At 40.4% G+C, this 27,882-nt stretch overlaps 2 protein-coding genes across 4 annotated transcripts in view; both read right to left on the reverse strand.

The window, feature by feature from the left end:
* Nucleotides 1–1,708, reverse strand: part of tspan33b (tetraspanin 33b) — a 23,732-nt gene extending 22,024 nt beyond the window's left edge. Inside the window, exon 1 of the mRNA XM_012862944.3 lies at nucleotides 1,514–1,708. Within this exon, the coding sequence (XP_012718398.1) occupies nucleotides 1,514–1,609 (96 nt within the window). The 5' untranslated portion in view covers nucleotides 1,610–1,708. The remainder of the gene's footprint in view (nucleotides 1–1,513) is intronic.
* Nucleotides 1,709–9,387: 7,679 nt separating this feature from the next.
* tspan9a (tetraspanin 9a) overlaps nucleotides 9,388–27,882 on the reverse strand; it is a 272,692-nt gene continuing 254,197 nt past the window's right edge. For all 3 annotated transcript variants that reach the window (XM_036126694.1, XM_021316710.2, XM_036126679.1), the window contains one exon: nucleotides 9,388–16,109. In XM_036126694.1, coding sequence (XP_035982587.1) covers nucleotides 16,038–16,109 — 72 coding nt within the window. In that variant the 3' untranslated portion in view covers nucleotides 9,388–16,037. The remainder of the gene's footprint in view (nucleotides 16,110–27,882) is intronic.

Below are 27,882 nucleotides of genomic sequence, written 5' to 3' on the forward strand. Positions count from 1 at the left end.
TTAATAAAACCCTGCTTGTGCTGTGAAAAGTTTATCTCCATCGTCTGATGCTCAAAACTCTGGTAAAAATTGGTGGGAAGGAGCTGGCAGTTAAAACTGGATTTAAAAGGAGAAGCTAATCCGCCTCCTTTACCAGCGGTCTGAGGAGAGCTGAAGAAAGAGTCAGGAGGGACAAGTTCAGAAAAAGGAAACAGCTCACCAACATGAAGTCAAGTCTCCTACAGGGACAGAAAATCCAGTTTACAGGAGATAAAAAAAAGTCCTTCAGAATGAAAGTTTTACTGGCGAGTGGCCTAGCAGCGCTGTACAGACAGTAAGGTTGGTGTTGTCAAAATTTTGGCCCCTGATCTGCCACGTCGGCTCCAATATTGCATTATTTCTTTCATATATTTGCCACTCTTCCATTTAATTTTGTGTTTTTCTTAGAGCTGGACGATATAGAAAACAAGCATATGGATGAAATAAAAATCATATTGATCGATATCGATAATTATCAACAAATTCAAAACATACGTTTTAAGTACAGGCCTGTCCATTTTATGCTGTTGCTTAGCAACCTATTTTTAGGTAAAGAACAAACACTAAATTCAAACTCAACCCTTTATTCAACCAACTTTTTACCAAAACTGCAAGTTTAAAAAAGAAAGAACGCGTGCTCTTTGAACTCTCTGAAGGGGGCGGGGCTTGGTTTCTGGGTATGTGTTGTGATTGGTTGGGAGGATGTAATGATGTAATATTAACCTACATGATTGGTTAGAATGCATAAGGAATGAATACTGTTATTCTATTGAACTTTTTATTGACCCTTTTTTTCTACCATCGATAAAGGTCTATCAAGCGATAAATATTGTTTCTTCCTGCCCTAATTTCACTCACTTAATGTTAGCATTCTCTTTTTAACAAAGAGTGCAGCTTAATTTTATTCTGAAGTGTAGAATATGCGGTGATAAACTGATTGTGACCACAGACCACCCTTTAAAATGATTCTTAGGAGTTTTCACAGCTTCTTATTTGTGGCGGTAATTCCTGTTTGTATTACCCAGAAATATGAGTCTTCTGTCTAATACAGACCTTAAATCCATGCAGGGTTGCTTCCAGGTGACGAGCAGCAGGCATACACAGCCAGCAGGTGTTTTATCGCTCAGCATGAGTCAGTGCTCTGCTGATCTGAGAAGACTGCACCGCTCCACATTTGCCTCAGAGACTCGGAGGCAATCGGAGAACCCATTTATAACTGTAGTAAACCTAAAACAAGTCGTAATGGAGAGGCTGGACTCTTGCCACTGACGACTATGGTTGCAGAATATTTCTGCAGTCATTATTTATAAGGTTTTTCTTTCTAGCAATCATCTCTGTGTGTTTTTTTTTTTTTTAAAAAGGTACAACTCTGATAGCTTGTGATTTGTAGGCTTAAAAATAGCCAGAGTATAAAATGTCCTGGGACAGCAGATCTGAATGTTTCAGTGCGAGTGCGTGCCACTGCAGGAAAAAAAAAACCTTCAACTGCACTCACCCAAAACAAGAAGCTGAAGAAGAAGAGAAAGTATCTGATCCAGGGGTTGACGAAGGAGAACGTCTCAGCTCGGTTCAGATTTGACTCTCTGTCCATCTTGGATTATTTCTCTCCAGTCTGACATTGAACTGGGATCAGTTCCCGGCTGCGGCCCCACCCTGTGCATACCCAGCCACCGTGTGAGTGTGGTGGTTGTTAGCAGGCTGCAGGGGGTGGGGCAGCGTAACACCCCACCTCTCCACTGTGGCTTCATGCATGCTCAGTATGAGGGATTGCTGCAAAGCCATCAACAATGCAGACGACTGTCCACTGTGGCTCTACGCTCTTTCAGGAGGAGTGAATGCTGCTTGGAGAGACTTGATGCAACCTGCTGGGTTTCCTTAGAGAGGAAACTTTCTCACCAACCTGGAGGATCTGATGGAGTCTGACTCTGGAAAGAACCTTGAGATGATGTGTTGTGAATCGGCGCTATATAAATAACACTGAACTGAAAGAGTAGGACCCAGACCTGTCTGAGTAGGCATTACACAAAATATGTGTGTGGGTGACTGCAGCTGACAGGCCAATGAGCTCCGCTGTATTTATTCGGCCTTCCATTAGCGTAGAACTCGTTTCACCTCCAAGCCTGCTTTAAACGCGTCTTTTTGAGTCACATCAAACTTTGTTCCTGTGAGAACATCACCCACTTGTTTCCATATGTAGGCTCACTGCTTCTGAGAGGCCCATGTTTTAGTGTCCTGACTGCGGCTTTAAAAAGACACACAGCTCTGTGAAATGTGCCGCAGAATGACAGCTGACCAGGGCTGGACAAGGCCATCTCTGAAAAAGGAACCTCTAATGTAATTTTCTCCTCACATATCTGCTGTAGTTTTTCTCTTTCTGCTTTTGATTTCTGCAAAAATACGATGAGCCAGATCCAAGCGATAAGAAAACAAAGCTCCATGTTCTTCGCTTAATTTTGACAATCGATCTGTAGCGTGATCATTAGCCAGAGCGAGCCGAGGAATCAAGAGAGGATTCATATGGAAACATTAGCGTTGCATAAAAGACTCACTCAGGTCTCCTTGAATCTTCTAAAATTGACTCTGACTCTCCCTGGTATTAGAAATTCTGGATGCAGAAAAATATTCACCTATTTTCTCCCCCAGGCATTCTCCTGTGGAGCGGTGTCAGGACAAAACCTCCCCTGGGTACCTTCATGCCAAGCCAGTAGAACAAGACTTAATGAGATTGATCTGCATTTCTTTTATAGCAGACAACTTGTGTTTTTAATCCCCTGCTACAGAACCGGGCCAAGTCGGCCCTTCTTAATTTGCTTGACCTTTTCGTCTTTCTTTAAGCCGTTTTGGACTTTGTTCTGACAGGGATATTGATGCTACGACAGCGCTACGATGTATAAACATGAGCTGTGACTTAACAAAATTGATCTGCTTTAAAAGGACAAACGACAAAGAGACTGAAGCCTAATATCCACCTTTTCTGATTTAGATAAAGAAACGTGGGTCCAAGTCCTAGGAAGTGCAGTGAAAAAAAGGGAACTAAAAGTAAGAAAAATATTCTTAAAATTTGTATATTTTTCCTTGATTTGAGCAGCTAAATAAGACTATTTGCCAATGGAATGAGAATTTCTCCCCCTAAGATAAGATAATTAGACATCCTGCACTTGAAATAAGATGATGGAGATGAATTGTTCTTATTTTAAGTGCAAAAATCTTATTCTATTGGCAAATAGTCTGATTTATCAGCTCAAACCAATGAAAAATACATTATTTTCAAGAGGATTTTTACCTACTTTTAGTTCCCTTTTTGCAGTGTGGTGCTTTTTTAATCCTTTTCCTTTCAGCTCTTTAGCAAACATTACACACTAACAGATTATTGTGTATTTAAAGAAAGACGTCAGGACTCAACTATTAGAGATTAAATTGTGTCTATCTGCTCATATTAAAGCACATAAAGTTCCCCTTTGAAACATTACAAGAAAGTCTGCTTGAAAAGAAAAGTATAATGGATAATTTAAAACAAACAAACAAAAAACCAAGACTCATTTATTTACCGCTCTACCTGTGCATCATGAAGCCAATTATAATTAAAATCCTCTAGTAAACAGAACCATTATTGACCAGTATTTATGCTGTAAAAATGATTAAAAACTCAAATAAAACACATGGATTCACAAAAAGACCTCAGTTCCCACCATTTAACTCCACTGTTGATGACTGATGTCTCTCCATCCTCAGAGCCATTCTACTGTATGCTGAGCCCCCGGCGGCCGCCATTACTCCGTCTCTGAGTAACAACACGCACACATTTATCCGTCAGCCCGGGAAGTTCTGAAGCCGGTTCTGTCCTGGGACTCCGGATTCCTAAGGCGGAAACTCCAGTGGACTTATACCCTGCAGCAATGATGAGCCTTGATTATTCTTTCCTGCGGCCATCCTTGTGGATTCTCAACTGCACTTGGAGAAACTTTGAAAGTTTCTCTTTGCTTAAACGAAGAAGATCTTTATTTTCTTCAGCTGCTATAGTCGCAGTATCCGACGATGTAGTCCTGGACGTCCTGCTATCAATAACTCAGACAGACGTGGACCAAGTTGTTGGTACCCCTAAAGAGAATGTTATTCCTATAACTGTAATTAAACCAAAGCCTTTAAACCCAATTAGCTTCACATGTGCCTTCAAGCTTTTTAGCAGCCATTAAAGCGACGCGCTGTATCAAGCTGGACATGGAGCACAGAAAGCAAGCGCCAGAAACGGCTGAGAAGATTCATACAGTCACTCACAAAGGTAAATATTCACAACCTATTTATTTTTCCTCCACATTTTCACCCATTATAGGTAGAAACTGAACTTTCCACTTTTTGAGTGGAAGCCAATATCAGCCAATCAAATAGTTAAACAGAAGAAGCTAAATAATGTACCAAAATGTAACAAAAGTTGTTTCAACCTTGTTCAGCCATTTATACACATAGCTCTGCTTCATAGAAATCGCCCAAATGAACCGACCTTACTTTAAAAGCAAGCACCAATGTTCTATTACATTCAGACAAGCATGAAAAAAGCTCTTCTTCTTCTGCCATTGTTGATGCTTGTTGGTTGAAGTTCTTCTCCTGTGAACAGTTCTTCGCAACTGTGGCTTAACGTGCTGTCCCTTGCTTTATTTTATTCACAATTATTGTTGTTGCTACATGATTTACTCCTCATGATTTATTTCTGATGCAAAAGCACTCCAGTGCCCTGCGTCTATGTGCTGTATTTCTGCTCTGAGTGGCGGAAATACGTCGGGGAGCGAAACTGTCTGTGCTCCCGATAAAACCTTTCTAGAAGAAACATTAAAAGAGCTCAGAATTACTATTTTTTCAGTAATGGTTTAACCGTAATTAGGACCTAGTGCAAGTCCAGCCTGGGCGTACACTACTGCTTTGTTTGCCATTGTAGCCCACCCACTCCAGTTTATTTTACCTTCCTAAAGCCCATGAGGTCAGATAAACCGTGTTATGTATCAGAACTTAATAATGGGTGTCTACAATATGTGACTCAATAATAGTTCAACCAGACCTAAATCTTCAACTCATGATCACAACAATATTTGTTGCCCAATAAATAAATAAATAAATAATAATAATAAATCAAGGAAAAATAGCATACATTGCCAAATCACACCCCTTACTGTTAAATCCAAATACCTGTGATTTTTAGCTCTTTATCACGAGTTGGTGGTCCCACTTTGTTGGAGCTCAGGCTTGTGGTTTCCCACAAGGAAACCTCTTTCTGTGCAGATCGATGGCGCTTCAGGCTCCTTTAGTCCGTTGTCTGCATGTGGAATGGAGACAAGTGGACCGCTTCTGGTGCTGCAGTTTCAGTGGCAGCTCATCAAAGCTCATTGTTTGGATATTACACAAATCCTAGTTAATGCTAGTAACCAAATTACGAACACTAACTTCTAAAACAATATTTCACTTACTCAAGAACTCTGTGCACAAACCTTTGGCCCGTGAATGCAGACCCAGAACAGCATCCAGGTCTCATTCCTAACAGAAACAGTTAACTTCATCATTGAATAATTTCTTTCTCCATCTTACACTAAAGACTGCCAAGCAAAATCACATAAACAGCACTAACATAAAAACCAGTTACTCACAGCTCAAACTTTTTTTTTCATGCATCACCTTCTCTTCACCAAACAACCTAATCAAGATCCCTCCCCTTAACCTGATAGGTTAATTACTGAGCCTTAGTTTTTTTTCAATTGGTCAAGATCGTTAGATGGACGGCTGCTTGTTCAATCACATTAATAGAGAAGAGAAATTATGAAGAGAGAAATTCATGAACGGAAAAAAATATGGGAATTAGTAAACATACCTGAGTAATCATTTAAAAGGCACCATTTTCAAATGAAACCTGTTACAGAAGATTTATTTCTCTCTTTAAAGTCTATATACTTAAAGCAGGGGGCTACACTATTTTTTGTCGTTCAGCAAAGACGGAATGCTTCTGTGGTTTTCTTCAGGTATACTTGATGTCAGGGTGGTTCTGTTCTAAATAAAGCCAGGTGCATGTAAACGCACATCATGATCGGATTAATTGGAAAAGTCTAAATGGCTCTGGCTCCTCACAAGAATCAAGAAGAACCAAAAATCATGAAACTTTATTGTCATTAAGTCAGACCCGGTGGCATGGGCGGGCATTGCGGGGCCGTGCCCGCCCTGGACTGGAAGCTGTCTTTTTATTTTTATTTTTTTACCTCGGAGTGGCCATCGTCCTATTAGTACTATCTTTGATGAGTCAATCATACAATTTAACCAATCAAATCAATGACTGATGGCAACATGCTAGCCAATCACAGCTGGAGTGGGGCGGGACACTGAGTTATAGCCTTCAGTCGCCGACGCGGTTCGGCTGTAGTCACCGTCTGTGTCGGTAGAGGAGCGGGATGGAAATTTGGTCTGATTACCAAACAATTACAAGAAATGACAACGAAGCAAAGGAGAGCGAACTGGAAGGAGCGCTATTAATTTCTGTTTGAAATGTCAGCACTGAAGTCTAAACTGGAGTAAACATTCAAGCTCGCAGGGTTAGCTAGGACAGGTAGCAGGGTTAGCTAGGACAGCTAGCAGCACAAGAAGCAGAACCAAGCACTAAAACTGCCAAACTGAAGAAACTTACGTTACTTGCAGGCTGAAGTGAACTCTGCCTTGTTCTGTTCCTTGTGTTCCCTAGCTGCTGTAATTACAGAACCTCTACAAGTCAGTCAGTGTTCAGCCTGACACCAGTGCTCATGTTTATCAGCGTGTAGCTTATGGTTTTGAGTAATTAAAAAGCGCTACAGGTTGCCCTATCTCACTGTTAGTTTCCAGTAACCTAAACCCAGCACAAAACCTGCCCAACTTAAAAGAAAAAAAACAAGGCATAGCTCAAACTCTCTCATGTTAAAAGCACAGAACTATTAAACACATAAGAACATTCCGAAAAAAAAACTTACCTTAATATACTTAATACAGACTTAATTTCTCTCAGTATAGCTCAAACATTTCTTTTACACGCAGTCATGAAATATTTTTAAGTTGATAAGTAGAACTCAACCCCTCTTGGGTATTTACATTGACTAAACACTTGATTAACCATTATTCTTGTTTTATTATAACAATCAATATTAATTATTATACCTATTATTCATTGATGATGTGAGCTCGACAGATTCGACTTATTTAAAAAATAAATTGACCAGTATGAGTTGAAGGAGATGGCATTTTATTAAAATTGTTTTGGTTTCCTGTCCGACCTTGACGACTATTTTGATATATTTTGTTAGTAATTCTTTCAAAAAGCCCAACAAATCTTGTGAAAAGCTTCTCAAATTTTTTTACAATCTGCCCATAAGGTATTTTTGTTCCAGCTCAATGTGTTCAAAAGCCTAATTGGTTGGAAACCTGCCTAATTTGGCAACACTGACTACACTATTGCTATTTGTTTGTTCCTTACAGTAGTCACAGAGGCACTGTTCACCCTGAAGCATATATATGTATGTATATATAATTTTTTTTATTTTAAGTGTGCCCCCCTAAAAAAATGGGGGGCCCTCCCTGTAGTTTGTTTCTGCAGCCGGGTCTGCATTGTTACCAAAATGTATTTTTTGGTGGGGGACACACTGACAAACACACTGACATAACAGGAAATTTTTTAACAAACAGTTGGTTGCACTGGCCAACAACAACTCTCCCTGTGGGGCTTAAGCGGTTGTTTGTTCTCAGCAGGGGGCGATAGCCCTCACAGCTTTGGGAAATAAGCTGTTTTTTAAGTCAGATAGTTTTTGATTTGATGTTCCTGAATCGTTTACCTGATGGAAGTGGGGGAAACAGTGCATTTCCCGGGTGGGTGGGATCTGCGGTAATGCGCCCGGCTCTTTTCTGGACTTGTGCATCATAAATCGTGTCCAGATCTTGAAGACGCCAACCCACAATTCCCTCCACTGTCCTCACCATCCATGCTTTGTCTCCTGCACTGTCACACTGAGAGATAAAACACTTTCTACTGTAGCTCTGTAAAGCTTCTGGGTGCTTACAGTTACACTTCTTTACAGATAAACCCATTATTTGCTTTGGCTGCCACTAAATACATCTTGTTTTGAACAATACAGCATATTTTCAGTGATGTTACCATAGGCGTTGGTTGTTACTACATGTGATACTTTTGGTTGGTTTTGATGTTCTTTTTATATCATTCTGCAGGTGTAGAAGCAGACTCCCAGGATGTTATCTTGTGTTCTCTCTTTCCTCTGCTCTGTTGTTGTCACATTCTCTCCCTTTTAACATTTGCCTTATCTTTTGCTCTTCCTCTCTTCCTCATCTACCTTTCAGTTTCTGTGTCCATTGAAGTTGAAATACTCTCAAAATAATATCCAATAAAGCATTTTTCCATGAGCATCAAGCAAAGCCTTATAACAAAAGCAGTATGGCTCCACTAGTGAAAGTAAATCTTTTGGACTCTCGTTGGCACTAAGAAATAAATTCTGAGTGCTACACTGTCAGACAAGACAGTTAAAAAAGGAATGGGATTTAGACAGTTTCATCTCTTTGGTAGACATGCAGCAGTTTTCCTGTAATAAAAACTAAGGCTATTGTAGTTCAAGCAAGGAATCATAATAAAATCCCTTCAAAAAAAACTTTTCAATATGAAAAAATAGGAAAAACACAGATTCTTGTCCTTCAGACGCTGAGTTTTGGCTTCTTTCCTTCTGGTCAGAGTTTCTTAAGCTACAAAATACAGAACATAATAAAAAATAAGACGCAGAGACACATTTGCACATTCAACTGACTACTTACTTTTATTTTTATTTATTCTTTTCTTTCACTGTTTAATGTATTTAATGTTATAATGATTTAACTTGGCTTGGTCTTCATTGTTTTGTAGGTTTAGACGTGTCCTTCCTCTGGGATGTCCTGATCGGTGAGTTCTCTGAGTACTTTGCAAAACATGTATGTTTTGGGTGTGCTATGTGCTAACTTTTACTGTCTGTGTGCTATCCTTCTTTTCTCTTCTCTCCATAAAGCGAATCTACATGTTAGTAATAATAAAATAACACGAACCTGAAAGTGCACCATAATAATTACTTGTAATACCATTTCAGCAAGTGAGTCACGTAACAAGAGCAGCGCTGCTGTGAAATTTGAAAAGCTACAGGCTGAGAACCCAGAAACAGACCTTTAAAATCCCATCGATTGCTGGTTAACAAGCCCAGTAAAGCTATGCAGGGACATAATATACGGTTTCATCAAACTGAAAGCCTCCTGAATTCAGGTTAATGAAGTGTACTCTCATGGTGGATGACGCTGGGGGAAAATCTCTAACAACAAGAAAAGGGGGGAAAAAAATCCACGCTAGATTACTTTCACTTTATTTCAGTACATGTTACTCATACAAAATAATCTGTACAAAGGCTAAAATAGGTTATAGTTTTTTGCATAGAAAGAACAGTGATGTAGAAACAACGAAAAAAAGAGGCACGCACGCACACACACAAACGCACGCACACACGCACACACGCACACACACACACTTCTGATGACAATTAGTTTAAAAAGCAGGATCACGATCTGTACAGAAGTATGTTGCTGCTCGCCCTGCTCTGTTAAAGCGTGAGACAAATTGTCGATGATTTGCACTTTCATCGCCTCCCTTTAATTCTTTATAAAAAGCTTATTTGCTCAACCTGCCGACTGCCATTAGCTCATCTTCAGGAGAACTCCAGGATTATCAGAAAGAGGCTGCTATGAGGCAGGGAAGCCACTCGCTTTCATTAAACACATCGTGGGATCTGGACTGACACCTCTTCTCTTTGCTCTGGGTGCCAGGTTTCTCCTCCACCACCACCACCAGCACCACTCCATAAAACCTGAATCAGTCTTTTAATGTGGCCTACATAACTGACAGCAAGGGAAAAAAAATGGGATTTAATCAGAAGCAATGAGTCATTAAACATGAAAGGCAATGACTGTACTGTATCCCGGGATTTAGTGACACACTTTCCTTTATTTAAAAAATAGTTGATTTGGAGAGAAAGGAGCAGGTAAGTGCACCACCTTGGATGGTGAAGGTTTGTGGCAGGAAGTCACAGGAGGATGTTGGCAGGCATCAGGCAATGCCGCCGAGCAGAGCACAACATCAAACACCACGTTTCTGCTGTAGAGCATCATTTCCACAGCTCAAAGTTTCAGCTCCAGCTCAGAAGACGGATCCGGAGCAGATTACGCAAATAATATGCCGATGGTGGTAAAAAAAAATAAAAAAATAAAGTGATTCAAATAAAGAAACTGCTCAAAGTCCGTCACAGCCACGCAAACCCAGATCGCTGCGATGCATTTTGTCCTCAGCATCGCTGCGACTTACCGAGGGATGAGAAAGAATATTTTAGGCTTCTTCTGAAATGAAAACAATTTTACTACAAGATCAAAAATCCATTCAAACAAGATATGAAAAAGCTCACTGATAAAAACATAAATTTACATAAAATTTACACTGCAAGTGGAGGAAAAACAGCAAACAAGAAAAACAGACACATACAGTACAAGGAGATATGTCTAAGTAAGCATGAAAGCACATGGTCTGTTAGAAAATTGAGCTGTCAGTGTAAATATATTCATTTGCGCTGAAGCAAACACTGACTTGTATCAGTTGTAAAATGAGCATAGATATTTGTATATACACATGGCGCTGACACCCTGGGCTGATGTAGCAGAGTGACATGAGCGCTGTGGCTCAGCGACACACAGACAATGCTCTGGAAACACAAAACGGGTCTGACATGAGCAGCTAAAAAAGACACACTGCAGGTTATATCTGCACATCCTAATCTATTTAGACTAGAACTAGGAGATGCAGGGGGTGCGTCTCTTTTGGGGACATGCCCCGGTGATACACTAGCTTACCAAAAGTATTCGCTCACCTACCGAAACAATAAACTGCAGATGTTGCAACCACTTGAATGATCACAGGTGTATAAAACCTAGAACTTAAGGAGGCAGACTGCTTCTACAGACAAATAATAGTCCACATTCAACTGTTATTGGTATTATAGCAACTGGGATCTACAGCAACTCAACCACAAAGCTGTAGGCCGTGTGATAACACAGAGCCGGATCGCCGGATGCTGAGGTGCAGTGTGCCGAGGTCACTAACCGTCTGCAGAGTCTATAGATGGAGACCCCCGGACTTTATATGCCCTTCAGATCAGCTCAATAACAGTGATAGTGGGAGAGGTCAGTGGACGAGGTTTCCATGGCTGCTGCATCCAAGCCTCACCAAGGACAACACAAAGCGTTGGATGCAGCGGTCTGAAGACTGTGTACTCTGGGGTTAAGTCGTGCTTCTCTGTCTGGCCTTCCACTAGATGAGTCCGGCTGTACCAGGAGAACAGCTCCTGTCTGACTGTAGAGTTCGGAGGAGCGGAGATTACGTTTTGAGGCTGATTTATAGGAGTTAGATTTAGCTCCTTAGATCCAGTTGAAGTTAATGCTTCCTGTAGGGAAGTCATGCATTTCATGCTCCCAACTTAGTAGGAAGTTTGTGGATGGCCGCTTCCACTCCCAAAATGACTCTGGGCCAATGCACAAAAGGTCTGTAAAGACACAGGTGAGCATATTTGGTGTGAAAGGGCTTGACAGGCTTGCATAAACTAGAGCAGAGATGAGAGCCAGGCCTTCTGATCCACCATCAGCGTTGGATCTCATAAATATGTCTATGAAAGAGTGGTCAAAAATCCCTTCTTAGACTTGAAGCAGTTATAGATGCAAAGGGTGGGTTGCCATCATATGTACAATAGTAGATATAGGACATTTATGTCCCCCAGGTTTAAAAGCGTGTGAAGGCAGACCAGTTAATACCTCTGGAAATATAGTGTATTTGCTCCATTTTCATTCCTTTCATTCTGAATTTACGCGGTTGTGGCGGTATTAAGACAAAAAAAAAGAGGCATTTTTGCACCTTGTAGAGAAGCGCTGCCAAGACTAATCCCCTGTGGAAAAAATGAATTAATGGTGTCATCTGCGTACAATGAGAGTCAGTGGAGCATCTGTCACGCATGGAGACGAAAAGCCAACAAAAACTGCCTACACAACACGAAAAGCAACAGTAGAAAAAACAAACATTAAAAACAGCAACAACCAACGGACGAAAATAACATCACTGGACAGCTTTTGTTGAAAATGTCATTTGGCCCTGCGTTCTAAAATAAAAAAAAAATAAAAAAAACAGAAAAACATAGAAACTAAGTGATGGTGGCAGGGTTGAAACAGAGTTCACACACAGAATCTCGGCATAGTCAGATGAGTCAGCGGTGAAGCGTTACAGAGTCTGCAGGCTGGCGCTCTGAACCCCAGCGTCACATTTAGAAACATTTATTTCCAACATTTTGGTTCCTTGTGTTTCTTGTGTCATCCGGTTAAAGACCTTTCTAATAAATCTGAGACAAAGCAGCGTCGTGAAATATTCTGCTAGATTTTCTCCTCCTCTTTCTGTCAGGTGTACAGTGCAGCCAGCTTCATGTAACAGTCACAGTTACACTGCTTCCTCCTATAACCCCCCCCCGCCCCCCCCCAGTGCAGAATATACCCCACAGGTTCTGCTTCGCAAAGAGCTGAGCTGTTTCTCTGCAGTGTCTGTATGTGGAGCCAGACGTCTGCAGAGCGAGGCGGTAAATAAGGGAGAACACAGTCGTGTTGAGTTTGTGGAGGCAGCCCAGCAGTGGGGGGGGGGGGGGGGGGGGGGGGGTGACTGCTCGTGCATGCACTGTACAGCAGCAGCTGTCATGTTAACCCCATGGACAGAACAACAAGAGTCACAGCCAAGAAGGGCACACGGTAAATCTCAGGCTAAATCTAAATCTGCAGAATAAAGCCACACCCCCAGCTACACTCTGTAGCCCGTCGCTCAGATTATGTAGCCATAAAGCCAATTAAAACCCAGCGAGAATGACCCGTGGAGAAGATGTGAGGCGAGCAATCTGCTAGGACTTGGAGAATTTATATTTACTGGAAAAGTAAATATAAATTCCCCCTTCCTCATTTCTTTGTGAAACCATGTTGCAGAAATATACAGAGTTAAATCTTCAAATTAAGCAAAAAAAAAACAAACCTCCGTGCAACACTTGGGACTAAATTTAGATTACAGCCGCTTCAAGCCTCGTGTGGCTCTAATGGCTATAATCAGAGGCTGCTTTGGAGGTACCGGCTGTGAATGCAGGACCTCTGCAAGCCCTCTGCTTCCAGAAAAAGTCCTTTTGGACAGGTGAATAGCAGGCTGGTGGGGGAGAACTACAGGGGATTATAAAGTCATTTATTCAGTCGGCTGCGCTATAGGCATCCAGTTTCTTTCATGTGCCGTGCGCTCAGGCTTTAGCTGAATGGTTGCTCTGATTTAAACAGAACCAGAATGCCACCAATCAAGCTGCACTGCTGTCTCGACCTCATTCTGCCTAGCGAGGTACAGTGCGAACAATACAAATGAGAGGGGGGGGGGGGGGGGATTTCTAAACAAACAAAGCCACTAACTATAATAAGAGACACAATGATATGTTGCAAAAAAAAAAAAAAAAAAAGGTAAGCGCTGCAGCAGCAGAAAAGATGACGCTGCAGAGAGAGGATGAAATGTTTTCAAATCTTTTATCTTATTCCATTTTTGTATAACTGTCTGTGTTTTTGAATATTATATATTTATATAAACATGTTTGCAAATTGGCCAGGTGGTGTATGAGATTTTGTTTTCAGGTAATTTACTTTAAACAGTCTTTGTCTCCTTTTTCCATTGTAACTGCATTTCTATTTTAGTTTTTTCATATAAAGTTTTATGCTCTTTATGTTTTCTTTTAAATATCCACTTTGAGCTAAAACAGGCTTTAAACGTTTTAAAATAAAACAAAAAAATGACTGGATATTTATTGCTGTGTGGTGAAGACTGAAGTTATTCATGGCTTTCCTAAAAAAAATGCAGAAAATGTGTTGCTAATGTTGAAATAACACATTTTTAAAAGAGCATTTTTAGAGTCTAGAGGACATAGACGGAGCAGGAAATGAGGAGACATCCAGGGTTGAAGGAACATATTCTGTTTTTTTTTACTTCTTTCTGCATATATCTGATCATTCGTGTTTAATTTGCAGCCAGATCTGCTCCAGTTTCCATCTCCGACCACTCACCGACTCTCTAATTTAACACTGACCTATTTCACTTTGTGCGGACATGTAGACCTGCTGTCATGTGAAATCGTACATCACCTACAAACTGAGTATGCTCGGTGTAAATAGAGCAGTGCATCTGGATATGTTATTTTTTAACAACTTGTCTCCTCATCTGCTGTTTCTTTTAAATCTTTTTTGCCGTCAAAACAATTTACCCGGCATGTGTCACAAAAACTAAGAACCCGAGCCTGACAGCCGAAGCTAAAACGATCCGCTTCCAATAAAGGTAGCTCTTCACACCTCTTTCTACCTGAGGAGATTCTGCACAGACAAACTGGGGGGCATTCTCTTCAAGTCACCAGCAGATGAAGAGTATTTTTGGTCTACAGGAGGCAGACTGATGCCTGAACCTCCTGCGGTGCATCAGCGCGTAAACAGACATAAACAGACGTGTCCTACAGGGCGTGCTGCCTCACCTATCCTCCTCAGCTTTGATCTGCCCCCCCCCCTCAAACACGCCGTTCCTCTTTAGGCTGCATGAAATGTAAGCTTACAGGAAATATGTGAGGTTGCAAAGCAGAGGTGTGACTGAGTAATGAGCAGGAATGTCAGACTCACCGCTTCCTGACATGTGGGAAGAGAATCGGGGTGTAAACAGAGAAATGGAGGCAGGGCTGAGTTCAGGCCGGCTGAATGGATGAGAGCTTAAAGAGAAAGCCTCCAGCCTCTTCCTGCCAGCAGATTGATGTCTGCAGCAGTGAGAAAACATGTCCGCTCTTAGCCTTTCCTCTCTCACGTTCTATTTTTTTTTTTTACCCCCTCTGAAATTTGGACTGAGTGATCAAACAAAGACACAGAGCTAAACACACAAAAACTCTCCAGCCTTAAAGAAAAAGAGCTTCATCACGCGGATCCCTTCAGACCGACTGGGTTCACGGAGCACTAATAAGCAACGGTTTAACGCCGGGAAGGCTGCCTCTCAGGGGAATTTCTGTGTTTATGGGCAGATTTGGGAATTTAAGTTTATCACTCAGCAGATTTTGCAGATTTCTATGTGAAATAAATCCTACAATAATTCCTCATGTTCACACCATGTTCTTCCAACACTTTCCCTTTTGCCAAAGCTCTGCAGCTCAGTAAAAAAAAATAATAATGGATTACAATAAAAAAAAACAACAATCTGACATGTCAAATCCCACCCGACACGCTGCACAGCTAACAGATCCTGAACTACTCAGTGCTTACATTCTACAGGAGATAATTCTCATAAAAAAACAAAAACAAATCTAAGGAGTTTAAAACTAAATTTTGGAGACAGGTAAGTCAGTGAAGTATAAAACTAGCATGCCATATTGGGTCTTTATCCATTTACAAGGGAAAACAGGGGCTTTGTGTTGCTCAACATGAAAATAAAAAATAAAAACCCTCAATAAAAGAGGGGAATCGTTTCAGTTTCAGTTTCATGGGTATTCTTTGCCTCGCAGATGCTTTATGGGCACTAGTTCAGTCTTTATTGTCTCAAAATCCAACTTTCCTTCCAGCAAATTGTTAGTCCAAGCAAAAAAGAAAAGAAGATGAGAAAAATAAACAAGGTATATTTAATTTATAGCCGATGTTATTCTCTTGCTTGCCAAAAGTAGGCGTCCCTTCAGTTCCTCCAGTTCCAGTTGTGTTACTCTTTGGCAAAATGAATGATAGGAGGAGAGAGCAGGAAAGGTGCAGGAACACAGCTGGAATCTGTACAGGCCCAGGGAGGCGGCTGAGTGAAGGATGCTTTACAGGAGTTGTAAAGTGAGAAGGAAAGCATGGAGGTTTGAATCAGAGTCTCATCCCATCAGGCAGTGGGGCTATGCCCGAGGTTAGGCGTCGTACTTCTTTCCTGTTCTGTGGATGTGGTGGAACAGCGTCATGGAGAACGCCATGCCCAGGAGCTGCAGAGAAAACGAGAGGGAAGATGTAAATGAGTGACTTTATGTGGAGCTGACCCAGCTATGTACTGATAAAATCACTTTTTCTGACTGTTTTTGGTCAGTCAGGCATACTAACATTATCTGTATCTGCTAAATGCCAGAATAATAATATTTTAATTCTGTTTCTTTTCTTACAATTAATATGCCCTTAAACTGTTTGGGAGAGTCCAAATACTGAAAACTGATTAATTGGAGAAAATAGAGATATACCTGCAGATGCATTTTAAGGCAATACCTCAAACACTCTGCTTCCTTGAGGGACATCGTAGTAAAATCAAAATAAATCAGCTAAGATATCAGGAACATGTCTGCGGACCTCCAGATGTCGGGTTCATCCTTGGGTCCTATTTCCTGTTACCTGAAGAAGCTACATTCATCTTTTATCTACAGTAATAACCAGTAGGTGGTGGCCAAGTGGGTAGAGCAGCCCAAAAGTACCCGGTTTGATCCCTGTAGAAAAATACATGTTTTGAATTTATTGATATCGATCAATATGATCTATGATATGATATGATTCTATTTTATCAATATGTTTTTTTTTTATGTTGTTCAGCACTAGGTAAAAGTATTTTCTAATTGGTGTAATTTTCAAAGTTACTGTGAAACTTAAACTTTGGTTTATTAATTGCTGTAAAGCAGAATCATTAAAATGAACAGAAATGTAGAGTTGAGATATAATTTACTGTGTCGTTAATGAAGCTATAAAACACACGAGTTTCTTTTCAGGGAATCTCTGAAATAAATCAACTTTTTGATGGCGCTGAGCTGCACTTGAAGTGGTCTCAGTGTGTGATCTGTTTGATTTTTATTACTTGGGTTCGGTTGTCCTTTTGATCCTCACTAAAGCCCGTGGTGAAGGGCAAGCTCTCTTCTGTTCACTCTTTACCGTACGGCCCTCAAATGTGCGCTCTGGTTTTCTTGTGATGGAAAAGCCAAGTATCCAGCGTGGACGGGCGTCAAGTCAATGAATCAAATTGAGATGCCACTGAATCAAAGTCTGCAGCCATCTCTTTGAAGTTTCCATTACCCCTGATACTTCTACATCAAACACGGTCACAAGGCCCATCCTAAAACCATTATCTTGAAAAGTTTGTTTGACAGGAAAACCAGAGTTTGCTCGACAGATTTATTTATTTTTTCTGCACGAAATTTGGATTTCAGTTCAGGAATCCCAACAGTAGCCGCCGGAGACAACTACTGACTTTTCTTTAGTATCAAATCCCATCTTAAAAATTGACTCTCTCCGATTCCTCTCTATTTAGCATTTTTACAGATTAGGTGATTTCCTATCTGAATTTTTAAGTACAAATAGAAACTTTGGAGCCTTTCATAATGACCGCGGGGTCAATTTGTAATTACTGTGCCAACTAATTTAATGTTTTTTTCTATAAACTGAATGTGGCTATGTCATTACAATAAATAATATCTCCAGCAGGATGACATTTCTAGATAGAAATGAAGTCATAATGTTAGCCCCTCCACCCCCCCCCCCCCACTAGCATCCATCCTGATCCTGAAGTGGCTTCCCTCACTTAACAGTCACAACTAGGACGCCTCAAGGATTAAACAAATAAAAAAAACTTCTGTTAATGGGCATATGGAATAGAGTAAAGATGGGATTATTTCAGTTTCTGTAATTAAATGAAAAGAAGCTTTGAAACAACACGCATTTGCTCTCAAGCCCTTTCATAGTCCTTGTGCTATTTCAACCATTCAAACATCAAAACATTCAACCCTTTCAGGAAATGTCTTCTAAAACATCGTTTTTTTTATAGTTCCTAGAATATTTACCTTTTCAAACATTTTTTTTCTGGCAGAAATGGAGAAACCTTCTGAATCGTTTAAAACGCTGAAGGCTATTTACAGCCCCATTTCCTTTAGCTAGAAACATCATTTAAACTTCAAACACGCTTTGACCCAGAGGTTTATTACCAAATACTTCAGCCTCAATGGAAGTTTCACTGTTTTTATCAAATCCCAGTTTAAGTTTCATGTTTTTGATGAAATACTTTCTGTGGTCAATATGGCCAGAGAAGCTCTAGAGAAATTCCCTTTTCTTTAATATTGACACACCTTAAAAAAAAATCATCATTTGTCATCTGTCGCATTGTGTGAGTTTTAAACAACACTTTCCTGAAGATGTTGAACTACATGCCTCAGGTTTCTATAGACCCCCTGAAATCAGATGAGGCTTTTCCAGCAGTACAAAATGGATCATTGCTTTTAGCTTGTTCTTCTGCATCGTATTTCTTCAACACATTTCTTTTACAATTTTTACTCCCCTAATATTTCTGCTGCACCGCTGCCTTGCAACAAGAAGGTCCTGGTTTGCAGGCCATGCGTCTTTCTGCATGGAGTTTACAGATTCTCCCTGTGCAGAATGGATTCTCACCGCTCCCCCCTCCACAGTTAACTGGTGTCTCTAAATTGCTCTTTAGGCGTGTAGGCATGCTTGTTAGTTCTGTGCTGTAACCTATCAAGCCTTGGCTCAATCAGTAGACCTAGTAATATCAGGTCTTAAAAGGCATTATACCTAGGAGCCAAGTAGCCCCAATGGTTGTTAGAATGGTTGTCAAAGGAAAGAGGATGTAACAAAAACCTTCAGATGCTCATGTATGTTCGATTACCCCTGTACCTCCACACATAATTTCACTTTAAGAATAAATAAACTGGTACACTGCAGTTAACAGGATAGGTACGAAAAGGGAGGATGTAGTGTTGAAATGCTACAACTTGGCAAACGGGCCAACAAAGAACCAGAAAAAAAGACTGCTATGAGTCAAAGTTATTTACACGTGGTTTATGTGAAAACTTTTACAAGCTGCTTCATGGAGCCTCAGAGACTGCAGAGCTGTTCCTGCAAGCTTCATCAGAGATGAATCAAACGCCTATGAGTGAAGTGGAGAAGTGAAATCTAAAGATTTTTATATCATTCTGGAAGAAGATGAACATACAGGTTTCAATCTGAGTCTGCATTCAGCACAAATAATTCACAAACTACATCCAAGTGCCCCCCCCCGGCCATGTGAAGCTGCCAACTATCGGAGCGCCACGGTTTCTACGATTCTCTTTGTCGTGTTGTTCACGTTGCTTTGGACAAGCTTATCTGTGAGACTGACATCTGCTTCTTGACTCTTTCTACCTGCATTAAGTCAGAGAGCAGAGTGGAAGTATAACGGGAGGCTTAGACATAACGCTCCAACATTCCAGAAAATGGCCGTGATGTGTCGGCACTGACACGTTCGTCCTGAGAGGAAATGGACAGACTGTCAGGATAGTAGCTGCGAGGTCGGACTTGTTGCACGAGGGTTTTTCTGATGCAGCTATTAACTTAATTTCAGAGCTATTAAGTAAAACTGTTAAGAGTGTTAGGAGCATGAAAAAGGCCAGCCATGAATTCCTGTACGTCATTCACCCGTGACAACACAGTCCTCTCAAATCAACAAAAAAAATGCATGCCTCCAGTATGAATAGATGCTGTAGTGACTGATATGATGAGGCTCAAGGAGAAGTGCCTTTATTCTTGGAGAAGGACCGCATTCATTTAAAAAAAAAAAAGAGCTACCGACAAATCTCAACCTCAGCACTTACTTTTCCAGTTCTGTCTGACTTTAGGTCTAATCTTTTGTCTCTGATATTTTAAGAGATTTTCTGTTTTCAAGAAGTTGAGAAAACCTGTCACAGATGGAAATGGTCATTTCCTTGGCATCTGGTGGTCCTAAAAGATCTGATGGACTTGATCTGTAGTCAAGGCACGCTCCGCATTTTGAGCTTCATCTCTGTTTCTCGATCAATTAACTTTTCAAGCCAAATTTAGAAAAGATTTGTATTGAATACAAACGTCAAAACTGTCCATATGCATGTGAACCGGATGCACCACCTGAGGATGGATGCTGACAACACAACGCATAATAATTGGCATCCTCCCAAACATGATTACCTCATCCTCAGTAAGTGAGGCAGCATTGGAGGAATCCTTAGAACCTGCGCAGTGTCTGAACTGTTTAAAAGCAGTAGAGCTTTCTGAGCTATCTAAAATTTTAGCTTCATCTAAACCTTCTACCTGTATGTTAGACCCAGTCCCAACCAAGTTGTTTAAGGAGGTATTCCCTCTGATCAGTGGTCCTATTTTAGACATGATTAATCTATCCTTGGTAAATGGATATGTACCACAGGCTTTTAAAGTAGCTGTTATTAAACCTTTACTTAAGAAACCATCTCTTGATCAAGATGAGTTAGTAAATTACAGACCTATATCTAATCTTCTTTTCTTATCTAAAATTCTTGAGAAAGTAGTTGCTAATCAACTATGTGAACATTTACAAAGTAATGACCTACTTGAGGAGTTTCAGTCAGGCTTCAGAGCTCATCATAGCACTGAAACAGCTCTGGTGAAGGTCACTAATGATATTCTCATGGCCTCAGATAATGGACTTGTGTCTATACTTGTCCTGTTAGATCTCAGTGCTGCATTTGATACAGTTGATCACAATATTCTCCTACAAAGACTTGAGCATACTGTAGGGATTAAGGGAAAAGCATTAGGCTGGTTTAAATCTTATCTGTTGGACAGATTCCAGTTTGTTCATGTTAATAATAAATCTTCCTCAAACTCTAGGGTCACTTGTGGAGTACCACAGGGTTCAGTCCTTGGACCAATTCTATTTACTATATATATGCTTCCGATTGGCAAAATTATCAGACAGCATGGAATTAATTTCCACTGTTATGCTGATGACACTCAGCTATATTTATCCATAAATCCTGATGAATCCAATCAGTTACTTCGACTGCAGTCATGTCTTGATGACATCAAAAGCTGGATGACTTTAAATTTCCTGCATTTAAATTCTGACAAGACAGAAGTTGTAATCTTTGGGCCAGAGTCTTCAAAAAATAAAGTTCTTAATCAATCACTTAATCTGGATGGCATTAACTTGGCCTCTGGTAATAAAGTTAAAAATCTTGGTGTTGTTTTCGACCAAGACATGTCATTTAAATCTCATATTAAACAGGTTTCCAGAGTTTCCTTTTTTCACCTCCGGAATATCGCCAAAATTAGAAACATTCTGTCCAGGAGTGATGCTGAAAAACTAGTCCATGCATTTGTTACTTCAAGGCTGGACTATTGTAATTCTTTACTATCAGGAAGTCCACAAAATGCAGTTCGAAGTCTTCAGCTGATTCAAAATGCTGCGGCAAGAGTTCTGATGAAAATCAACAAGAGGGATCATATTTCTCCTGTTTTAGCTTCCCTTCATTGGCTTCCTGTTAAATCAAGAATAGAATTTAAAATTCTTCTTCTAACGTATAAAGCCCTTAATAATCAAGCTCCATCATATATCAGAGCTCTGATTACCCCGTATGTTCCTAACAGAGCACTTCGCTCTCAGACTGCAGGTCTGCTGGTGGTTCCTAGAGTCTCTAAAAGTAGAATGGGAGGCAGATCCTTTAGCTATCAGGCTCCTCTCCTGTGGAACCAACTCCCAGTTTTGGTCCGTGAGGCAGACACCCCGTCTATTTTTAAGACTAATGTTAAAACTTTCCTTTTTGACAAAGCTTCTAGTTAGAGTGGCTCATACCCTGAGCTATCTCTATAGTTGTGCTGTGATAGGCCTAGGCTGCTGGAGGACATCAGGGTCTAATTTTCTCACTCTACTGATTTCTACTGTTCTTCAGTCTACTGTTCTCCAGTTTTGCATTGTATTACATTGAAATGACTGTCGTCATTTCAGCTTTTAACTTTTGCTCTCTCTCTTTTTCTTCATAGTAGGTACACCTGGTCTGGCGTTCTATTAACTGTGACATCATCCAGAGAAGACGGCTCACCCGCTACTTCCATCTAATGTAGAACAGATTACTAGATCAATGTGTGCTTCTGTGCTTTTTTGTTTCTCTTGTTGTGTCTCTGTTCTGTCTTCTGTAACCCCCAGTCGGTCGAGGCAGATGACCGTTCATACTGAGCCCGGTTCTGCCGGAGGTTTTTCCTTCCCGTTAATGGGTGGTTTTTCTTCCCACTGTCGCTTCATGCTTGCTCAGTATGAGGGATTGCAGCAAGGCCATGTACAATGCAGATGACTCTTCCCCAGGAGTGAATGCTGCTTGTCGGGACTTTGATGCAATCAACTGGTTTCCTTATATAGGACATATTTGACCAATCTGTATAATCTGACCCAATCTGTATAATATGATTGAACTTGACTTTGTAAAGTGCCTTGAAATGACATGTTTCATGATTTGGCGCTATATAAATAAAATTGAATTGAATTGAAAATTGAATACCAATTGTTAAACTGATGCCAGCCAATAGGAAAGGCACTTCCAGTGTGATCCAATACAATCTGTGCTGCAATCAAATGAGTTAAAGAGGCTTACAAAGCCCCAAGGAACAACCAAGACGCTTAGACTTTTACCAGCAAGAAGATAAAACTGGCATTTTGCACCGAAGGGCAGGAATTGGTCAGTTTTGGTCCTGCTCCCCCCCCCCCCCCCCCCCCCCCCTCTGGTTCTGGGGGAATCACCTTATCTACTGGTTGTCCCACATGCCATCATTCTGATGTGCTCACATAACGCTGATGCGTGTGCTCTTTCCTTGTTAGTTTCTGCTTGCTGGCTGCACATGCTGCACTTTTGGTGTTTATGTATCCGGTTAGCTTAGCCGTTAGCTTAGCGGTTAGCATAGCGTTGGTGTTAGCCGTTCATTGTAGCGCTGCTGCTCACACCGTAGACTTTGAACATGGCTGAGAGTCACAAGAAGCGAACTGCGTTGAAGTTTATGAGAAGAAGAGGAAGGCCTCAGTAGAAAGAAATAAGACCAGAGTGAATTTAGGAGGGTTTTTTTTTTTTTTTACATGATCCCCCTGAGGAGCAGAAGAGCTGGTAAGATGGTCTTGTACAGTTATACAAAAATGAACTTGGGGAAACTTCCGGATTAATTGCAGACTTTAGCTTTAAGTTGCATTTAGTTGAAAAAATATGCAAATTTGTTGCCTCAAAAAACACAAAAACAAACAAAACTTTGTGTTAATGTTAGTATGTGCAAAATGTAAACATTAAGTTTACGCAACTCTATGAATTTACTAATTTGGAGTAATTTATGCGTGGACTCAGCTTAAATATTTAAAGTTATCAAGCATTTTAAAAAGAAAGTTTAAAATAAGTGCTGTAACAGTTTACAGCAGTTGTAGGTGTGAGTGCCTTCCTGCGTGTTACTCTGTGATGTAATGGCGTCTGGTCCTGGGTGTGCTGAGCCTCATTGATCGTCCAGCCCAACCCTCCCCTGATCTCTGCAAGCACTAATTAGGTATGACGCATTTTGTGGGACCTTGGAAGATCTTCTGTGTTTGGCGCTTCTCCAGGTATTCTCCCGGTATTCCAGCTTCCTCCCACAGTCTGAAGACATGCATACGAGTTTAATTAGGGAATCTAAACTCAATGCCTGTTGCTATCTATTGCCTCTAAAATTATTGCAGATTTCATTTAACGGGTACATTCTATGAGAATAAAGAAGTTCAAGCACGCCTGCCTTTACTTTTTCGCCGGAGCTTGCAATGAGTTTTAACATTATTTTATCTTGTTGTTTTTTTAAATGTGGACTTTTTGTGCCAGTTTTTCGTGATTGTCTTTTCTAGGCCATGCTACAAATTAGCCCACAAGGTATGGATTACCTTCACCTCAACCTTAAAGTTCAAGCACAATCGTCCCCTAAGGACATTAACTATGTGCATAATCTTAAAGTAGTCAACAAAAACGCTTTCCTGCCGAGGACACCTTGCTCTGAATGAGCATGGATTCAAGGATTAGGAGACTTGCCTTGGGCACAGTAACAGTGCAAAGAGGAGATAAAGCCAAAGATCCATAGAAAACAAGGAGCAAAATGGAGGAAAGATGCTGTAGTATTAAGAGAGATAAGTAGGTAAATAAAGCTAGGCGTACTAAGTACAGCAGGCTGCTCTGAGGCTTGTGCACAGTGTGTGCCTTGAAGGCTGTAATAATGAAAAGAAAGGTGAGGTATTGTCAGAAACGTCAGGGTAGGTGGCAGAGATGAAATGACTTTAGCAGAAAAATGTGCTGCACAAACAGCTAGTGTTGCAGAAGCTACCCTGAATAGAGCTCACATGGACAGAGGTGTGAATTTACAAAAAAAATAAAGTAAAACAATGCTCATTAAGGAGCCAAACAGAGGGAATATGACAAGTTAACTTTCTGTCAAAGTCCTTCAACAGACCAGCTGCTATGAGCAAATCCCTCCCAACATCTTCAGACGTAGACGCAGTTATGAGCAAATGCTTCCCTTCAATTTCAACTGTAAAGCAAAGCTGCTAATGTGCGATCCCTGCTTTTCTATTTCTGCTTTAAATGTGTCGTAACACTGCCTCAACATCTACTTGACTCTACACAAGAAGTCAGTAAATCATACGGAAACAGACAAAAATTAAGAGTGAGAATTCTCACTTTTTCCTCTCACGCTACAATCAAAGCTGAAAACTCCAGAGAACTGATCGTTTTGGATACAGTAAACTGTTATATCCATCTTAGTCTGTTTCTCAGGGGAAGGAAACGGACAGATGCAAAAGAGAAAAAACATGAACAATATAGATGATCATACAATGCTGTGGAGAATACCCCCCCCCCCCACCCCCAACAGATATCTTCTGTCGTTGGTATTTTGTCACACTTCAATTTATCAGAAAATCAAATTCATTTTATTATCAGGCAAAGATAGCCTGACTAAAAACAAAAAAAAAAACTGTTGTCTATTAAAGGTAAAATCAAACAAATATAACTGTAACTCATGGTCAGTTTGTGAAATAAATACAATTAACCACGTTTATTGGAAAGCTTAGTTCAGTTTCACTAGAGCCAACCAGGCTTATTACTGCTCACCCTGCAGAACCTGTATGACTGCATGAAATAGGGTAAAAAATAAAAAAATCTGAAAATGCAGTAGGTCATGTTCCGATCTAAAGAAATTCAAGAGCAGAAACAAAGTCCTTGTTATTTATCAGCCTGGAAAGGGTTCGAAAAGCTTTTACTAAGGTTTGGGACTCCAGAAAACTGCAGTAAGGACCATCAGCCACACGTGGAGAAAACATGGAACAGTGGAGAACCTTTTAACCAAAATGCCCCCAAAAGTTCATCAACGATTCCTCAGAGATGAACAGAAAACGTCTACAGCTCTGCTGGCCTCACTGCCTCAGGAAAGGCCCGTCTCACATTTACAGAAAAAAAAAATAAAAAAAATAACACAAACGTCTTGATGAACACTTTTTGGAAAATATTCTGTGGACAGACGAGACAGAAGTGGAGCCGTCGTGTTACACCTGGTGGAAAACCAGGACCGCCTTACAAAAACAGAAGATCCAGCCTAAACGTGGCGCTGGTGGTTTAAAGATCCGGGATGTTTTGCTTCAGAACCTGGAAGGCTTAGCTTCACTGATGGAAAAATATTCAGCTATCAGTTTATGACCTTAAAGGTTCAGATTTTCTGAAGTGAGGTTCTGCGGTTCTTATCGGTATCAGTTACCTGCAGCAGGAAGATGTCATGTCACTGCGGGGGTGTTGATAGTTGAGTAAATCCTGAGAACGGTGGAAGCTAACATCTAGTCAGACCTTCACCGTCTGCCTTATCTGACCACAATCCACAGCAGATGTTATAAAGTCAGCGCCGCCATCTGACGTTATGCTGGTTGAGCACGGCGGTTCCTTAAATCAGCCACGACTCATAACTCTTATCTAAAGGCACCAAGAACAGATCTAGTGTTTGGATTTGGCACCGGATAAATCCTCCGTGCTGCGCTGTGGAAGATGCCCTTCCTGTTCTTCCTGACAGTAGTTTGGAAATCATCCTGGCGGATTACTTCCACGTCTGACTAGCGTCTGACTCAGGATGCGTTTGCTCTTTCGACAAATTAAAAAAGAAAACAAGATAAACGTTTTGGAGGGACCCAACTTACACAAGCTGTTTGTTAAAAAAAAAAAAAAAAAAAAGCTCCAATGTGGCTGTATTAAAACAATTCAGCAAAGAAATGTGAAATGTGATGTAAAGCCAGTTACTTCTGTCCAGTTATTGTTTTTTACGGTGAAATTACTTCTTTCTTTCCTTACGCAGGGTGATTAGGATTGCTTCATTCCCCCATAAATGAAATAATCATTAGAAAACTGCCTTTTTCTATTTACTAAGATTTTCCTCATCAGATGTTACAATTTGCTTGATGAGCTGACGGATTGAAACGCAACAACAAAGCAGAACAGATGGAACCTGTAAGGGGGTAAATACCTTTTTATGTCACTGTTTTGTTGCCCAATGAACCCAGAGAAAATATTAATCACATTAAACCCGACCGCGTCGTTATTGGTGGTCAAGCTGTGCGCAGTTGTGCAGATGAGACAACGTTAAGGCCCTAAATAACTTTTTGGTTTCATTGGTCCATAAACAGCCATTAACTCACTTTTATTAACTGCTGGACTCATTTAGTTGTCATTTTATTGGCCTGCCCTCCATCAGTGAAGCAGAAAAATAAGATAATGGGTCATTGAGGAATAGCTACTGCGATGTTTGTTTAACACAAGAGCCTGGATAGTTATTTCAAGGTAATTCCACATCATAAAATCCTCTAGTAAATAATGTTTGACTATAAAAAAAAAACAGTGTACTACATATAAATAAATGAAGGTTATTGCTATAATAATAAAAGTATTATTGGGCAAACCGCTGCTAAACATAAAAATCAAGCTAGCGTTAATTCCAGCAGAAATTAGATAAGTAAACTTTATTTATATAGCAACTTCCACAAGATAAAAACCACAATAAAAACGATCATAAAACAACACAAAATAAAAATTATAAAACGCATTAAATGTCAAATAATAACATAAAACTAGTAAAAAAAAAACAGTTGTGGCTTTTAATTAGTTATATTATATATGACTACATTAAAATGGATTCAGTTCCATCAGTACCAACGAATCAAAGTTAATTTTTCTGCATGATTTTCATAACCTCAACATGCTGGTATTCACAAACACCTGGAGACAGGTGGGGACGAGTTTTACCTGACACACCGTTCTGCCTCTCATGCATCGGACACATCGATCCTCACAAGTCGATAGAGTCATGCACGACTAAATCCTGATTGGGTTTGTCTTTGCTTAGAGGAGACTCAATTACTGAGACACCAGCAGAGTTCTGGGTGCGACGCCCAGCCTGTTGTCTTTTAACAAACATTCCCATTAAAACGAATCCAAAAGGGGAGAAAAAAAAACAGCCACTTCTCCTTCGATTTAAAAGAGTTATCTGTGCGTAAGCTTTTTGGTTTTATTTATGGATCTCAATGTGTCGGGAGGGGACGCAGGAGCTCAATAAGTCTGAGATGTGTTTAAGTTAAGGGCGAGGCCATTTAAAGATTTAGAGGAGGGCGGTAGGATTTTAAAATCAATACAAAATCTAAGAGGCCGCCGGTGAAGGAGGACAAGCGAGAGGGAGATCATGTCCCAGTAATGAGTGAAGCTGAACGTTTTATATAACCATCAGCAACTAAATCACAAGCACTGATGTTATACATGAAGACGTGAATAAGAAGCTGATGCTTAATAAGCTTCAGTGTTAAAACGAAAGTTATAGCGTCTCAAATTCTGCAAATAGTTCATGTTTAGACAAATCAGCAGAGAAAATATTGTTTGAGCTCTTCAGGAGTTTATCAGAGGAAACATTTTTTTTTGGAGATCACTGAGC

Source organism: Fundulus heteroclitus, chromosome 2 (assembly GCF_011125445.2).
Source record: "Fundulus heteroclitus isolate FHET01 chromosome 2, MU-UCD_Fhet_4.1, whole genome shotgun sequence".
Lineage (NCBI taxonomy): Eukaryota > Metazoa > Chordata > Actinopteri > Cyprinodontiformes > Fundulidae > Fundulus > Fundulus heteroclitus.